We start from the raw sequence: 18,301 nt of genomic DNA on the forward strand, positions 1-18,301 counted from the left end.
TGAGTATTGGTTTGTCCTTCCTATGTGTTGTTTCCATAGAAGCAGAGCTTAACCTTTTAAGTGCAGATTATAAAGGCACATAATTCAATTAAAATTAGACTTCAAGCATATCAGCACTTAATACTCAAGAGTTATCGAGCAATTGGATATAGATGTCGTTGTGATTGGCAGGCAACATGGTTTCTGTTTGAGCCAGCTGGAAAAACAATATCGCAGTGGTAACTTTTAGGGTTTTCCATACATTTCCCTATGTAGTCCACTAATTGCTAGGTAATTCCTCAGAAATACGGGAATCCAGCACAGAACACAGGAACACACATGCAATTAAAGTTATTTATTGTAGGTTTTCTTTTCTGAACTGACAAAGAGGGTTTCCCAGAGATCGATAACACGACACAATGTTATACACCATTTCACAACTAGTCCCTTGTCGCTTTATTAAGAACATAGTAATTTAAAAATATCTAAATATTTACATATTAATAAAACATATATACAGAAGATTGAGACATTTTTACCTAAATATGGAATGATTATTTTTTTTTCTTCTCTCTAATAAACCCTATAAAAAGATTTCTGAAGAAAGTCTGAACAGTAGTCACAGTAAGTAAACACAAATGCAATCTTCCAAATTTACAAAACGCTGATTCTGTTGCTGAGGGGCTACGACACGGACACGACGGACCGGCGTCCCCTGCGCGATGCAGGCAACTCCAAGCCACGAAGGAAGGAAAGACTCAAATTTTAAGGTTTGCAGTGCACATTCGATCTATTCCACAGTTTCAGAGAGAACATGGTCATTCCTAAAAGTCCACGGTAGGTGGGTGGGGAAGGGCTGGGAGCCTGGGTTCTCAGGTGCCAAGAGAACAAACTGCTCCCATCGGCTTCAGTGTTATTTGTGGGCATTCAGCAACATCTGAGAAACAGGCTTTGGGATTGTTAAAAGAGATTAAATATTTCGAAAACCATCCCACTCTATAATAGCACTTCTGTTGAGACACTCAAAGGCCAAATAGTTTCCAAAGAAAAAGAGATGCACCTAAAATATACACAGGGGAAGGAAACACAATGGTAAAGGCTCTAGCAAGCTCTCCCTCCAATTGCAGGAAACACGCTCAAACTGCATGGTGATCGATAGATGTTGCAGGTAAGACCTTCTAGACTTTTTCCCGACATTTTTAAAGTGAATTTAGTGCTGATGAAAGGTGCAGAAGTGAAGGTTTGCATGGAGGGCCGTGTATGATTTTACCTTAGCCCTGACCTGAAAGGACCAACCCTTTCAGCATTAAAGAGGGTAGTGCAATTTCTTGATCGATTCACTCATCTTAACTGCTGAGATATCAATGCAGTGCCAGTCAAAAGGTGACTTTTTTTTTTTTCTTTTAAATAGGTGAATATTGTCGCCAAAGGCAGTGGTTGAAAAATCACAGTGTGCAGACCCTCTTCCTGGAAATCAGCAAACTAATACATTTTGAGATAGAGGTGGTAGGGCAAGCTTGGGGGGGGGGGGAAGCAAGGGGAGAATGACTACCTCCGGCAATCTGCACTGCAAAGATGCTCGAGAGCCATCCCACTAGGACCACGTAGGGGAAATTGTTTGAGGAATAGCTTCTCCTTGCTATAATTAGGAAACCGGACACTGCTGGGAGGAATCCTGCTTTATTTCCTGCTAAATCCAGCGAGGACTTTTTAATCACAGCTGCGTACGGCTGGTCATTGGTGCCACAGCAGCCAGGAAAGGAAAAGTGGGTCTGCAGAAGCGAAGAGCTCTGCCGAGTCAAATGCTCATCGAGCCCCTGGGGTTTGTGATGGAGAGAGATGCCACCCTGGTCCCCAGGGACGGGAAGAGTCACCCGGCTCTGTATTCACCTCTACGTGGCTTAAGACAAAACACTGCTGGCAAGCATACAATCACATGGAAAAATACAACCGTGGAGGAAAAACAAAGGCAAGAGACTGCCTTCAGAGTGGATACCCCGTTAATTAAATAATGCATTGGATACGGAGGGAAATCATCTTTAATTAAGATGAAGAACAGTGAAGCAATCTGGTGGTTTCGTTATTTGAGGTTACATGGAAAATGCATGACACAACACAAACTTGAAGGGAAAATGGTATGGACGTCCGCGCCTTGCAGTACACTGAAGTTCTCGCGCCGATCTTGTGGGAACATTATTCAAAGGAGAGGATGTTTCTATCCACTAAAAACACTGATGCAGGATGTGAAATTTAAGCTGAAAAATCTGGGTTCGCGTCTATCAGATGATCTGTTGTGGTGTCGAAAAGGCTACCTGAAGGAAGAAAGAGTTTGAAGAAATCAGTTAAAAATACAAAAATTTAAGAAAAAAAAAAATATGGAAATTACATATTTGAGGTCTAACTTTAATTTGTGATGGGGCTGAACTGCTGGTGTGCACGCAGGCAGCGGCTGCTGAATCCCTTTTAGAGTAGAGCTCAATCGTCTAAAGAAAGGCAAAATAAATAGATTTTTTTGAATACAGAATTTGCCAGCAAAGTTTTTCACACAACATATAGCGCACCCCACTTCAGATGGAAAGCGCTGTATTAGACTTCGGCACAAACTGCACTGCGATGCTCACTCCTTTGAAGTTATGGTTCTGAAGAAGGGAAAAAAGCACCACTTGAATTTTAAACTTAGAGTATGTACTTTGGGATCTTCTTTGGAAAAAAACCCACCACTCCACAGCAGTCTAAATGCATGTGGTAGAATATATATATATATAAAAAAAGGTGCACGGTATGATTATATCCCATCTTTTTTAAAGCACTTTAAGAATGTGCTTTTTCTAAACAGAACAATGAAAGATGGACAGAAGAATTACAACAAGAGCGCTAAGAACACAGGGCAAATAGGAGACAGACATCAATCAGCCTGAGAGGCAAATACAACCCAATGAAAAGGGAAAACTCATACAATCATGCACTGAAAGGATAAAGATTTATATTACAATAAAGGATTTATATTTAAGGTTTCGAAAAGGTTTTTTTTTTTTTTTTGAAGTTTCGGTTTCTTGATATTGTATTTCAAGAGAAAAGGATACAACCTATATAGAATTGGATCGTTGCTGTTTTCTTATCATCGGTTTCTTTACCAAGAGATTGCTCTCATCTTTTCACAAAGCTGTATCACCCTTGGACCTGAGGATTGGGATGTCAGTGTTTCAGCTTCTTTTAGGGATATCAAAATTCTTTCTCTTCTTGAAATTAACCCAAGTGTGGAGAAACTATACAAACTCTCAGCACAGCTGTGGTCCAAAGCACAGGTATAAGGAGGGCTCCCCCATGGTCCGGGGCTACATATATCTTTCAAATGCAATTTTGAAGCTGAGGATTCAAGAAAAGGGTGTTACAGCTGCCTTACTTTTGTATCCACATGCAGAACTTAGGGGTTATGCTTTCCTTTTGTGTTTTTTGTTTTTTAAATACAAAATCCAGATGCTTCGTGTAAACTGTAGACCAAAATAAGATGAGCCTTTTCACAATACCAACTTATACAAAGACTCTAATCTTCATCCTGATAAAGATCTGTCTCACACCTTCCAGGTTCCTGTATCACCGAGAAACTAGTCAGTCTTTCCACTTAGTCCACCGTAATTACCCCTGGAGCTGTCTGATCTGTCTCGGCTCACGTCTGGACACAGCCTTCAGCTTTTGGTAGGTACAAAAGCTGAAACTGTGGAAGACCTGAGCTTTGACAACGTTTGCTAGAGACAATTCTTCTAGTATTTTCTTGAGATGTATCTGTCAATGCGCCAAAGTTCCCAGCAAGTTTAACTGCCACAGTTCTTCCAATTTACGTTAAACACCCTTCAATCAACAGCTTTTAAAGCAAAGGCCCTCTCAGCATTGAGGGTGATTTTAAAACAGGAGCATGATTTCTGCTCAGAAGTGCTAAAATATAATTGGCCAAAAATGTCTTCCTTAGTTTTATGAGGACGTACCAGATCCATTTTTCTACAAGGCTTTTGAGTTCCAGAAGAGGATTTTGAAAACAAAACACCCCCTGCTCTCCTCAAAGCCCAGGACTTTGATAATTGTGGGCACAGAGGGAGCAGGTTCAAACCCGGCTGTGGGCACCTGAACCAATTAACTGTACTCAGAGCACCGTCCTGCTGGCAAACAAAGGAGAGACACCTCCAAACACCACCTTCACTGATCCAACCTTCTCTCTGGAAACAGCTCTCTTCCCACCAAGGATGAAGAGAGCTAAGAGCAACTTCTAACTGAGGTGGCTCAAATGAAGTGTCAGCCATAGGCTGTGATCTGAAAACAGGTAGGTTGAGGTGTTTCAGCGTCAGCAGTCCATATATACCCAGACATTGTTCATAATGTTGCCAGTGTCACAGGCAGGGTTCACTGAGCAGGAAAGACAGATTAAAGGAATCTGAGTTTTCTCTTTTTTTTGCACCAACACTTACCATTGATTCAAGTCATTCACTCCGGGCACTTTTGCATCACAAGTTTGTTCAATTCTTGAAGACCAAGAGAGCAACCACCTTTCATAAACAGCTTCCGTACCCTACCTTTTCTCCCCCTCCAGTCTCCTGCAAAACCCCCCTCAAGCAATCTAGTTTGGTCTGGTTTTATTCTACCAACACCCCAGATTAACCACTGATGATAGAATCATTTAGGTTGGAAAAGACCCTTAAGAAGATCAAGTCCAACTCTAAACCTTACACTGCCAAGTCTACCACGAAACCAGGTCCCTAAGTGCCACAGCTACACATCTTTTAAATACCTCCAGGGATGGCGACTCAACCACTTCCCTGGGCAGCCTGTTCCAATGCTTCACAATCCTTTTGGTGAAGAAATTTTTCCTGATATCCAATCTAAGCCTTCCCTGGCACAACTTGAGGCCGTGATTTATCTGATAGTAGCTGTCATCTGCAACCGAGGCTGACTGCGCCAGGCACTGTACAAACACACAGTCAGAGAGACTCTTCCCCAAAGATGTTTCAAGCTAAACAGAGAAGACAGCTGAATAAATTGCATGAAGGGTCTTCTTTAAAGAATCTGTCAGTAAGTCCCCTTTATAAAACCAGCTGTACTAAAGAGAGGGAAAGACCTCTGTAAAAGTTATATTCCACCTCTTTTGCTACACTCCTTGATAGAAAGCATCTGTATTTTGGCTCTCTGTTATAATTACTGTCATTATACTGTCTGTATATCACTTTAAATCATTTGCTTCTAAGAACAGTATGATATTACATGGATACGTACTATAAAGAGGCACTCACACACATATAATAACGGGTGTGAGTCAAATGCTTGGCTTACAGCCTGTGAGCATCACCTCCCCCACCAATGCAAATTGCAGTGTGGTTTATTTAGGCGTTCTTCCACAGATAGTACGGAGAGGTATACATCGCAAAGGAAACATTTCAGCTCAAAAACTGCATGCATGGATGCTCAAAGGTGTACAAGCAAGCAGAGTGCAACCGTGATCCACAGTGGAGGGGAAAGGGAGTCATCTTCTCTACCGCAACTATCACAGCGCGCTCATTTCCATCAATGATGTAGGACGCAAGTAGTAACTACAGAAACTGTGCTCAAAGAAAAGCACAGCAATCTGATAATTCTGCTCCTTAATACGATTACCAGAGCAATGACAAGATAACACTACGTCACATTAGCAACCTTTATGAGGGTCCTCTTGCAACAGAATTGCTTCCCTCCCCGATAAAAGAAGTGAACAGGATGTCACTTGGAAGAGACCTTTCAAACCAGAGCTTCCTGCATCTATTATCACAGTCGTACCCTGAAATATTCAGTGGCTGGCCAAGAAAGCAGCACGGCGGCTCACAGTCAGCGCGTGCTCCCAGCCCCCATTGGGTCCATGCCAGAGCAAGACTATAGCTGCTTGTCCTCCCAACTGCTTCCCTGGTCCTATTCCTTAGTAACTGCACGTGCTCCGACAGTGGGATTTCAACCGACAGTGCTCCACGGCTGGCAGCTGCTGCTCCTGCACACAGCAGCAGTGTGTGAGAGCTCCTTCTCCAGCCCTTACACAAGAGAGATTAGGAAGCCCTTGCACAAGAGACAGATGCTGCGATGGGACTAGTACTCTTCCAACCACCCCATAGCTCCAGGTACTGTGCCAGCAACCCAGTCCTGTCCTCTTCACAGCAATAGCATTGCTGATCTCCAACCACCTTTTGTTGTTACACCTTAGGAATATGATAAAAATGCACCGTAATCCTATTTGTCTGCTCAAGATCTTCCCTGCTTTTTCTTTGGCTTTGGGGATAACAGGCAGCACCTTGGTGAAATGACAAGGAAATGACCCTTCAATGCAGGGAAATAATCATCCCCCCAGACTCTGGCCCCACTGGATTTTCAGAGGACGGCAGCTCAGTTCCGGTAATCAGGGAACCCATTGATGGACTGGCTCTAAATGAGGGGGTGCTTCAAACTTTAGTCTCAACCTGTCTTGATTTCAACACCACATGCAACAGCGTGCAAAAAATCTTACTCCTCAGCCCACACCGCTGCATACCTACGCTGCTGTTTAGCAACTGTCAGGCTTTTAAGGCAGGGTGGCTGCACTTCATGAAACAGTAAAACACTTAAATAGCATATAAATGTTTTTGCAATCCTTCTGTGAACCCAGGATATTATTGCTAATACCTTGGACAACTGAACAGATGCTACAATACAAATTATTGTGTCTGTCCCTACCAATAACTCTGTTAAGAATTCAAAAAACTCCCAGAAACATCAGGGATGAGCGCAAGTCCCTATGTGCCATAAGAAAGGTAACTTACCGCCCTTATTAGCTTAGCTGCTACCATGAACCTTATGGTTTTACGAATATGAAACAGAGGGGGAAATTGTAAGATTCTGATGCATTTGTTTTTTATTACAGGCCATTCAAAACTTAAGATAGCTGGGTTCTGTGTGCAATTACCCGACTGTATATAGCACACAAGGATTATTGAAATATGCTTCTCTACCATAAATAAACAAATACACACATTGGAAGCGGATAAAAATTTTAATGTATTTTACCTGTTTGTAGTAGAGAAATGTCCGGCTTCTCATCACAGTCAGTTGCCTCTGCTGATTACAAATATAAACAAGAAATCTCATTATTTTACTGAATATGGGAATACGATAAAAAAGCTACACACCGTATAGTGATTTTGCATTTTCTATCTACTTTCCCCAGCTGCAATTTGCTATTGCTCAGTTAAAAACTCACTGCTTGGAGGAAAAGGTCATATAATAAAAATGCAAACTTAGAAGAGGGAGTAGGGTATTAAGAAGCAGTTGCGCCAGCAATGGGATGGAGAAACACTTGCTCTTTTTAAGGTTTCAGGATACGCAGATGATAAAAGGAGTTGCAATCATTTGATAAAATCACATAAGAAAAGTCCCCAGCGGTCCTTGGAGGAAGAGCCTCTCAGGCTGGTACTCCACCCTCTGACAACTGCCATCATCCAACGCCTACTGGGGAAGAATGAATCCCCCCATTTCTGCACCCAAACTTCTTGTAACCACAGGCAAGCTCATTTTGCGGAGAACAGATTTACTAGGGCAAAATGTCTTCAAAGATGCAGGTGGGCACCCGGTGTAACTACAAAAGCACGTAACCGCTCAGGTACACAGGCAATTACAGTGTATGTCTACACACGTGCTTTCAACCCACCGCTTATGCAAGATCATTTGACTTAATCTAGCCCACGGTGAAGGAAGGCTGAAAGCCTAATTTGTTCATCTCGTAATTGCCACAGGCCAAGGGTATGCATAAAGATAGTTAATTTGGCTCAGCAGATGTGCAGTGACTTGTTAAGACTGTAGTAGCCTGGAGTGCGTATGTGAACCCCGAGTCAGTTAGAGGCATGTAACCGGAAATCGGTGCCTAACCTACACGAGTCCTGTTCAAAATCCTATTGCCTTTGTCCTTTGGCACTTCAGCATGATGTTTAAGGCCTTTAAAACACAATGGGATCTTTCAGAGCGCTTAAGCAAACAAGGTGTGGTCCTGAAGGACCAGCCCATTACATTGTACATGGTCAGTGTGGTGAATATACGTCTACTCACATCCACTCATTGCACGATATCCACAGGTATCAAATCTGACCAAGGCTACAGATGCACGGAGCAACTTAGTTGAGCTCCCACTTGAAACTAAGCTAACTGTCCTGGTCATCTTTATCGTAGCTCTATTCAAGAGGATGTTGAGTCGCTGACTTTATGAAGATATCCTAAGAAGAACTAACCCAGCTGCTGCTCTATATTAGCTTCCTTCCTCCAGCAACCCCTGGCTATCCGTCCATGGACCAAGAGGTTGCTCTCTCTCCCTCCCGTGCATGGATTGCAGATTAGTTTTTAGCTATATGCTCTCTACTCATTTCTGCACAATTAATTGAACTAAAGAAAACAGAAACAAACAAAAAACCCTAGCACTAAGCAGCTTTCCTCCCATGGAAGGTTTAAATGAAGGGCCCTGGCAAGTACACAGCATGGACCTGCAGGTGACTCTGTGCCTTGCACACAGGAAGGAACGGGTAGCTCAATGAATGGGAAGAGGTTACTTAGGCTGGTCTGAATCTGGACTGGCTCCCAGCGACGGAAGAACTGGACTCGCAAGGGAGGAGAGAGTACGGTGAAACAAGCAGCTGAGAAACAGCCAGCAGGACATACACGGCTTAAAACACGAGGAGTGACAGTCTGAGGCCAACTTCTAGCTGTGTTATGAAGAACCACCTGCACCAGGTGGCATGGCTACTCAGCATACAAGAGATGAAGCTGTAACTGGCCCCTTGGGTAGAAGGGACCCGAGCTATGAAAATAGGGAAAGCCAGATGTGAGAGCTGGCAACAGGTTGGAAAGTCTTCCCTCTATCAATACCACGGTTGGTGCCAACTAGTCTGTCCACCCAAGCGATAGGTTCTCTGGAAAGCTCAGCAGCAACTCTTGAAGTAGCTCTAGAGATGCAGTTACCTTTCTGCCTAACTGCTCTTCTTACACCTGGCTAAAACTGAACTCAGAGGAAGGCAGTACTACAGAAAGAAACAAATGCAAGCTAGGAATTACCTCGCTTTCAGAACATAAGGACTTGAGGCTCCAACTTTGCAGAACTAGCTTTGTTGGTAAAGAAGTTACCTGACCATTTTAATTGGGCACAAGACCGATAGATGAGGTCCAGTTCTCCACCAATCATTCCAGTCCTGTTCCTCATGCTGGCACAAACGTTTATACGGTCACCAAGATCAAATCTAGTTAAAAACTGACAACATTGCCACATGAATGCTTGTGCCAGTGCCAGAAAGGGAGTGGGAGCACAGCAGATGCCCGGAGAGCCTACTCACTCTTCTCAATAGCTGCCTGAATTTGTTTTATGAAACTGGATGTGTAACTGCAGCTCCAGGTAAAGTATGACACAAAGGCATGACAAACACCTCGACCTCCTAACATGGATGTAAACCACCAGCTTCTCACATATCTTTCCAAGCAGGAAAGAAGGTTTGCCTTCGACAACCGCACCCAGAGACTGCCAGCCAAACTTTTACTTCTCTCGAGCCAGCTTGCAAGACAAGGCAAGCAGGAATAGATCCTACTGTGGGAATTCGGAGACTCTTTTCTGTCCTTTGCTTAGACAGAGCTCAGTAGCTCTTGCAAAACAATCCTGGTAGTCATTTTCTTAGAGTGTCCGCGTCCCTCCCCTCGCCAAAAATAATTGTTTAGCTTCTGATGTACATGTTTGTCTGCTAAGTGTACACCTGATGTTTTGCTCCTTGGACAGAAGTACATGTATGCTCAGGGCTGGAAAGATGAACGCAGCAGTTACTCGTTTTAATATTGCTATCTTTATCTAAGATACTGGCACTGACACAAAAGCACTGTACCACATGTTGAACTCGCATCCTACATCCTTCCTGGCCCTGTGTGTACTGCTAAGCAAAAAATGAACCTGATCTCTCGCAACATGTAGATATTTTATCAAAAACACAAACCAGGGAAATCAGAAGGATGAAGAGAAATAGCAAAAAAAACCTCAGAGGAGACAATGGAACCAGCAGCTTGAACAAGTACGTGGGAGAAAAGGCATGTTTCCAGAAAAAAGGTAAGCATTTTTTCTTCCTTCATTCTGTTTTACATTGTAACAAGGTGACATTAACTTTAAACAACTCAAGGATGAAACATCACAGCACATAATTTATTTCAATTAATCCTGCCTGAAAAATTCCAGCATGTTTTCTAACATCGCTGTATTTTCCTTTATGGAGTAGGGCGGTCAAAAGCTTCCAAGTTATGCACAAGGTAATCACTTTGCATGAGCAGCTCTTACCCTGCATACTTCAGGAGTATTACTCATACAGTATCAGCTTTCCCGTCCATGCAATGGACAGCTGCTACAGAATAATGGCTTACAGCATCTTCAAAACATAAAAAGGGAGGAAGAACCTACTGTGAGAGATGTGTGGCCCCTGACCTACTGCTTATTAGTGGATGGAGAGTTTAGTAATCAAAAGGCTTGGATACTACGGCTGGCACAGAGGTGACATGAACAGCGAATCCGTTCCTTCTGGTTTTACCCATTTTAAGATCTCTGTGCTAATGGTCGGCTGTCTCCCTCCGCGCTGCCACTGGCAAGGCCACCAGCTACCTCCCCATATTCTCTTTTGTAGGGTGAAAAGACCACGCTGTGGGAAACCCGCCACTATAAATTAAAAGGCAATTTGTATTGTAATTCATGCTGCTTTAAGAGAGGGAACCTATGCCCATGCTTTTTCCTTTAACTTCTTCCCTTCCAGGGCCACTTTGCATCCCATCCAGCAGCCAAGAAGGTTCAGCTTCTCTGCTGGGAGAAGACAGATCTGGCACCACGAAGCCGTGCCCCACCACGCTGTGCTGTTGGCATGAAATGGGACCAGTAGTCAAGGCTGAAGAATATTATCATACTCTTTAATTTTAATTATAACATCTGTTTGTAACATTAACCTCACAGTCTCTTCTCCCCTTTGTGACAGCCAACTTGTGAAATTTTGAAAAGACTGAACAAGGCCAATAAAAATTTAATGGCAGTGACAGCTTTATTCTCAGATCTAACAAATAAAAAAAACCCTACCCAACTCTCAGATCTCAGGCAATAATCTAAAAGAACTAAGCAAAAGCCAAAGCAAAATAAATAAATTAAAAAAGAATATTTCCAGCTATGAAAAATATTGTCACTGATTCAGAACTTAAATGAATTTTTATTTGACTTAGGATAACAACCTTTCAAAATCTACACAGGAGAACTATTTTCTAGAAAGCAGAATTTTTAAGTGTTTTTTTGATTAGCTTTCCAAGTAGTGAGCTCTTCTGTCCCTAATTCTAGGAGATGAGCCAAACGTGATAAATAAGGTTGAAGCTGGGCAGCCTCTGTGATCCAGTGATCATGATTTCATTCAATTTGGAAACACTCAGGAGAGTACGCCCTACAGAAAGAGGTACACAAAGCAGATCCACCCCACTCATTTGCTAGAATTCTCTGAAATTATTAATATCATTGAAAGCTAGAGCAGGATTTATGTTATCAGACTGAAATAATGTTTCACAGGATAAAGCGGAGAGGGCTGCTCGTGACTGCAGTGTCTTACTGCCTGGTTTGAAATGAAAAGCTAATCAGAAGATGTACTAAATGGCTCAAGGGAAGGTAAGCAGGATGGAAAGCCTGCCCCTCCTCTCTTAAATACTTCTGTTGTTAAAATTTAGCCCAACTAAGCGGTGACTAAAAAGTTGTCTTGCCACAAGACAATTGATCATCTTAAGTTTTTTTTTCCATATAAAGCCCACACATTACGACAAACCAGAAAACAATGCAGATAAATTTGTGCAATCAGGCAGCAGGGAGACACATTGGCTCAGAAAGTCTCAGGTGAATTTAGCTTAACATTGACTCAGATTTGTTCTTTGGGCACCTTAGTCTATACCCACAAACTTAGCTGGCATTTCAATGAGCAAGTGAAGACAAAACTAAAAGAGAATGACCTGAGAGTATGGACACTGAGGACACTCGCTCGGAAGGGCTCAGCCTCTGCTCCACACACAGACTGGAAGAGCTCAAGAGCTCAGCTCTAAGAGTGATGAGTCCCACGTCTCAGAGGCTGCGATTTCTGTAGTTTTCAGATTCTTAAAAGCTAAGTTTTGCAACATGGAGTCCTGGGACACCTTCTCCCCATAGCAGATCAAACCCCTCTCCATGCCTGCCCTCCCCTCCTGTTTTGGTCTCTGTAAGTTACACACAGCTGTAACAATTTTGCTATGGCTTCACAATGAATAGTTAAAACATGCATAGTTCCCACACAACCAGTTTTATATCAGGATAAAGCTGCTGAAGGCTGTGAGACTATGCCAGCAAATATCGCAACATCCTTCCCTCGGTCCTATAGACCTCCTCAGGTGTCTGCTAACAGCCATCATTGGAAACAACATACGGGACTTGATGGCGTCTGACCAGCTTTATGTCCTTCGTATCAGAAGCTCACGGTTGTAACGCACAAGTACTAACTAATCTTATTTCAACAAGATGATGTTACTGCAACCAGCTATCTGCTCTTCCCCCTCTACTGCTATCTACTGCTTTGCTGCCACAAAGGCTGTGGAAACTTCTCGTTTGCTTCAGTGCAAGGTCAGGTTGGGTTAGCTTAAGCCATCAGTGGAGATGGTAGTGGACGGTAAGGTGCAGACGGCCACGGTGGTGTGTTCAGTTGCTCCAAAGAGCACATCTGCCTGTGGTCTCATGTCAGAGAGAAACCAGCGCACTTCACGGAATGGCCAGGAAACTAAATAACACCAAAAAAGAGCCTCTCTAGCAATCCAGTTACCATGTACTTTTTCTTTTTTCCCAGCAAATAAACCTGAGGGACTGCTAAGTACATTGCAGCTCACTACTTATCCACATACCGGTTAACGAGTTACCTTCCCTCTGCATTCAGAGACAGATATTGGAGCCTATCTTATTCAGTCACACTATACTCAGTTTCACTTCTTTTTCTTCATAGTCTTGCTAGCTTAGAGACAATATCCTCTGATTAGATTCTCCCATCCTGAGAAAGGACCAGAGATGGAGGTGGCCCCATATGAAAGGCAAAAGCTGAACATCATTGTCATTTTAATTAATATCCTGCAGAGGCACGAAGAAAAGCAAATAAAAAAGGATGAAAGAAAATAAAAATCAAAACAAAATTAGGTCAATCCTCTTTCCCAAGGGATCTTCTGCAGACAGCCCAAGGACCCTCTGCTCCCCACATCCCGCACTGCACTCTTCACCTTATCAAAGCCTGGCATCCACCGTCCTGTCCTGGCGGGGGGAACAGGCAGCCTTGGAAGGGGCAGAAAGCATTCCTGTTGTACAACACCAGTAATCTGACACTGTCTTTAACAAGATTATTTTGTATGCCTCTCTCCTCCCTCCCCCAATATGCGTAAGAAAACCTTTATAAGGCTAGCGCTGGTTTGCTGCTCTACTCAGGAAAGCTTATGAGACTGAATAATCTCCACTTTCTTTCTCCCCCTGTGTTATTTCTGTCTCTGGGTGTTTCCCATTTTCCTCAGTCCTATACTTTTCCCTCCTGGCGTTACAGAGCTCTGGAGAATTATTTCAGATGCCTGTCCAAGTATGTGTTTCAGGGACACAGCTTTGGACAGAAAACCTTGGCTCTCTGAGACAGGGAGCTGGAGAGGGCATTCCCTGTGGTCTCGCTCACCCCCCTGTAGCCACAGTGACCACCAGCATCCCCTGCGGAGCCATCAGGTTTCCCGTCCTGTCAACCCACGGATGCTAACAGGCACTTCATTGTGGTGAGGGGCAGAAGGGAAGAAGGGAAAAGCCAGGCAGCTAAATATGGTAACAGCGAAGGACCATGTATAAGGATGTTGGCACAAGTGATGTGCCTCAGACAATGGTGTCAGATGCTGTGACGGAGAGATGAGCAAAAAATATGACCACGAGAGAGCCTTAAGAAAATACTAGGATGAGGAAGAGTAATTGAAGCCTTATATGAAGAAAGCCCCTTGTAGGATAGGAGGCATGAAGATGGGAAGGAGACTACTTAAGGTTTATAAAGTAATTACATGTCTCTTAATCAGTGATATTGCTTTCCCATGAATTCTACCGGGGATTTCGAGACTGCACGTTGATGTACGTCGCTGGAGCTGAGAACTCACCAGCTGCGTGCTGTCAGGGTGAAAGCTTAGCGCTGAGCCTTCTCCGCAGGCTGGTCCCAGCCCCAAGCATGCAGGTTATCCCAGCCCAAGTTGAGCAGCTTTGCTGGAAAACTCTACCAACACTACCTGTTACTGCTGGCAAGCTCCCTTCTGTGTATTGCAGAACCTTGCTGGCACAACCAGGGTGGGTGGGGTGTTGTGTTTTTTTTTTTTCCTACAATGATGCTGATTCTTTCACACAGAATGTGAGAAAACTCATCTATCCTTCCAGACACATATAGTTTAGAGGAAAAGGTCATTCGGGTTATGTCTTAACAGTACAGTGAGTGGCTTGTCAGACCAAATAACACAGAATTAAAAAACTTCTACCTTCAACCCTGGATGGATCAGCTAGTTTAGGACTCAGATTTCATCAAACACTGGGAAGAAGAGTTTTTCCATGGGTGCTCATGGAAAGATGTTAGAGACAACATTTGAGAAAGACTCAAATGAGCAAAAATTTAGCAAAGACAGCTCCTACACTTGCTACCATACCAAACGTACAGAAACACTGTACTTTACATAGAAACCTGCTAAAATCTCAGAGGTCTAACTTTCATAGCGTGAACATGTACAACTCCACAGTTAACAAGAAAAACACTTTGTGGATACAAAGGCTCTAAGCTTTTAGTATGACACTCTCGTGTTGTTCCTTATATTTTTATACATACCTGAGCCTCTTTTTAATCGTCTTCTTGCAAGTTTAATTTGATCCTGAAGAATCTGGACCCAGTCCCTAGGACCAGGAAGTTTATCCACATGGTTAGCAGTGCAGTATTTTTCTGTAAATACTGAAATAAAAAGATATCATCTTTTTGAAATGTGCCACCAGAATGGAGAAAAGGAGACTGGAGAGGATTATAAACAAAATATATCAAATTAACCACTTATAAAAATACATTTAAATGGCCAAATCTAGGATTGCAAGAACAGAGTCTAATTCAGTGTTTCACAAGTTTATCATTCAGAAGTCATTTGTGTGTATCCCATTGTTGGCATAGTAATACCATGGTTACTACTTATAAAAGCCTATCCCAGAGAAATGGTCTACACCTGACGTCTTCCATTCATGAATTTCACATAAAAACATCACAGAAAAATACTAGTGTACTTTGAACTGAGTCTCCAGATGTGGCAGGCACTTTTAAATGCTGCCTTCCATATGGTACAAGCAGAGAGCTGAAAATCAGGTCATTTGGTGGCTTCTTGGTCAGGTTCCTAAGGCTGCAGGCAAACCGATGAAAGACAGAAGTCCTACCACTGCAGAAATCTCTACAGTTCTCATACTGCCGAACTAGATGGAACAGAATTTTTATAAAGATACTAAAAAAAAAAAAGAAGCTATTATTGAGAAAAGAGGAGTAGCCAGCAGGTCCAATTTTATATTTTGACATATGTTGACATAGAGGGTCAACATTATCTTTAATTCCATATTTACAGCAAACCTAGCAATGTTATACCAAAAATACAAAATTATAAATGGAGTAAAACTAATGCAATTGATTTTCATCACACAACTGAGAGGTGTGCAAAAAATAAATGAGAGCAGAAATAGAAAAAATATTATTACTGTTAGTCTTGCTATTGTAGTCTTGGTCAGAGGTCTCAGAGCCCAGTGTCCAATTATGACCCTCAAACAAAGAAAGAAAACTCGTCCCAGCTCAAGGACTTTGTAATCCTTGAGAATAAATGTCACACAAATGGGATGGGGAAGCATGCAACAAAATAATGACAATTTCAGTATTTTTACACACACGTTTGAAACAGCATTAGCTGGTAAGTATAAAGGGACCGAAAGTAATCACACCCACCAAACTCCTTCCATGTTAACAACTTCACAAAACCATTGCATGAAAGGCATTAGCAATACTTTCGTCTGCAGTCTGATCAGCAAGGACATCAGACCAACTCTAAGGGCTTCCCAGAGAAGACAATAAAGCCCCACGCATTGTCCAATTTGCAAAAACTATGGTCTCTCTGAAGGTAGAAATAATCTTTCCCTTCTGAATCCATACGGTACCTGAAACAATGGGAACCTACCTAATCAATAACTTAAGACTCCTGCTTACTTCAAACACGAAACTGCAGTTCCTGCTTGTGACCAAGGCCCAGGGACAATCTGCGACACCAGGCTGTGCTGAGGCCACCCACCACAGATGCCACTTTGGGAACTGCAACTACTGTCCACTGTTTCCTGCACAGGAATCCAGAGTCCGTCAGCCTTTGAAAGCCAATATGTTAACTTGCTTCTCTTTTCCAACTTGTTCTGCTCTTGAATTAAAGTCAAAATAGCTTTGATTGCTCAATATATGGTTAGGGAAACACCAACATGGGAAAAAAGAATGGGAAGGAGGCAGAAGTGCGACTCCCCCTTTCTAGTCCACCTGAGCTGTACAATGCTACCAAGCTCCAGTATCATAGAATCACCCTTGTTCAGTTCAAAACCATTGCCCCTTGTCCTGTCACTACAGGCCCTGGTAAAAAGTCTGCCCCCATATTTCTTATAAGCCCCAACTAAGTACTGAAAGGCCACAATAAGGTCTCCCTGGAGCCTTCTCTTCTCCAGGCTGAACAACCCCAACTCTGTCAGCCTGTCCTCACAGCAGAGGTGCTCCAGCCCTCTGATCATCTTTGTGGCCTTCTCTGGACTCGCTCCAACAGGTCCATGTCTCTCCCATGCTGAAGACTCCAGAGCTGGACACAGTACTTCCAGGTGGGGCCTCACCGGAGTGGAGTAGAGGGGCGGAATCATGTCCCTCGCCCTGCTGGCCACGCTGCTTGTGATGCAGCCCAGGATACAATTGGACTTCTGGGCTGTGAGCACACATTGCTGGCTCACCTCCAATTTTTCACCCACCAGCATTCCCAAGTCCTTCGTGGCAGGGCTGCTCTCAACCCATTCATCCCCCAGTCTGCATTGATGCTGAGGATTGCCCTGACGCAGGTGCAGGACCTTGCATTTGGCCTTGTTGAACCTCATGAGGTTGGCATGGGCCCACTCCCCAAGCCTGTTAAGGTCCCTCTGGATGGCATCCCTCCCCTCCAGCAAATCAACTGCGCCTCGCAGCTTGGTGTCATCCACAAGCTTGTTGAGGGTGCACTTGATCCCACTATGTTATTGATGAAGATATTAAATAGTATTGGTCCCAGTATAAACCCCTGAAGAACGCTTCACATATGTATCTGATCACAGCTCATTGACTCCTGCAGGGAAGGATTCACTGGCTGGATTTCTAGTCCATGGCATAAAGGAAAAATAACTGCTTCTGATTTATTTTTTATTTTTCATCTTTTTCCCCCAGTTCTGAGTGAAAGATTGATGAGACTCACAAGGGAAACTGATTGCCCAGGAGAAACACTGCAACTGATTCAACAAGTGCCATTGAATACCCAAAGTCAAAAGAGACAATTTCTCCCCCAGCTAATCATCCTGTTGCAGAAGCGTTAAATTACTTGTAAGGAAGGCAGTTAAAATGTTTTCAGACAGGAAGAGCAATTTTCAAGCAAACAGTCCCTCCTTTAAGTTCTCTGCCCGTTTTTGTCATGAATGTAGTTTTTCTCCACTTTTGTATCTCTGTCATGGAAAAGGACCAAAAGTGCCACTAAAGGATATATGGGCACGTGGTAGAGGAATGTCCTAATGATAATAATGCAAACAACATGATGTTGTTCTTGTGGAGATTTCATACTGGCTCAGTTATTTCTTGGAATAAATGGAAGCACAGTGTCCGATAGCCCAGCTCTTTGGAGGGAAGAAGGGTGCTATAGGAGCCAGGCTGAGTAAAGATCCATTAGACATCAGTCCTTGCCATCTTATTCCATCCCAGCTTTTAGGGACGGGCTCCCCTATTGGGGATCAGGCACTAATATTTGGGCAATACTGTAAATGCCAATAAAGATCACTGTTATTACAGTGGTACCTAGTTGTACCATCACAGATGAAATTTATCTATTGGAACTACAACTCCCCCCTCTCTTCTTCCAAATTCAAGGCAAGAGGTTAAAGCAAGCCTCAGAATTTGCTCCAGTAATACAAGCTTAGCTACCGAGAAACAATGCTCTCTGCAGTAGGTAATGATTGTTA

At 43.1% G+C, this 18,301-nt stretch overlaps 1 protein-coding gene across 1 annotated transcript in view; it reads right to left on the bottom strand.

The window, feature by feature from the left end:
• Positions 1–349: 349 nt before the first annotated feature.
• BEND7 (BEN domain containing 7) overlaps positions 350–18,301 on the bottom strand; it is a 46,575-nt gene continuing 28,623 nt past the window's right edge. The window contains exons 7-9 of the mRNA XM_082485790.1: positions 14,889–15,008; positions 7,030–7,080; positions 350–2,291 (exon numbers count right to left, since the gene is read on the bottom strand). Coding sequence (XP_082341916.1) covers positions 2,230–2,291; positions 7,030–7,080; positions 14,889–15,008 — 233 coding nt within the window. The 3' untranslated portion in view covers positions 350–2,229. The remainder of the gene's footprint in view (positions 2,292–7,029; positions 7,081–14,888; positions 15,009–18,301) is intronic.

Source organism: Vanellus vanellus (genome assembly GCF_965231255.1).
Source record: "Vanellus vanellus genome assembly, chromosome: 1".
Lineage (NCBI taxonomy): Eukaryota > Metazoa > Chordata > Aves > Charadriiformes > Charadriidae > Vanellus > Vanellus vanellus.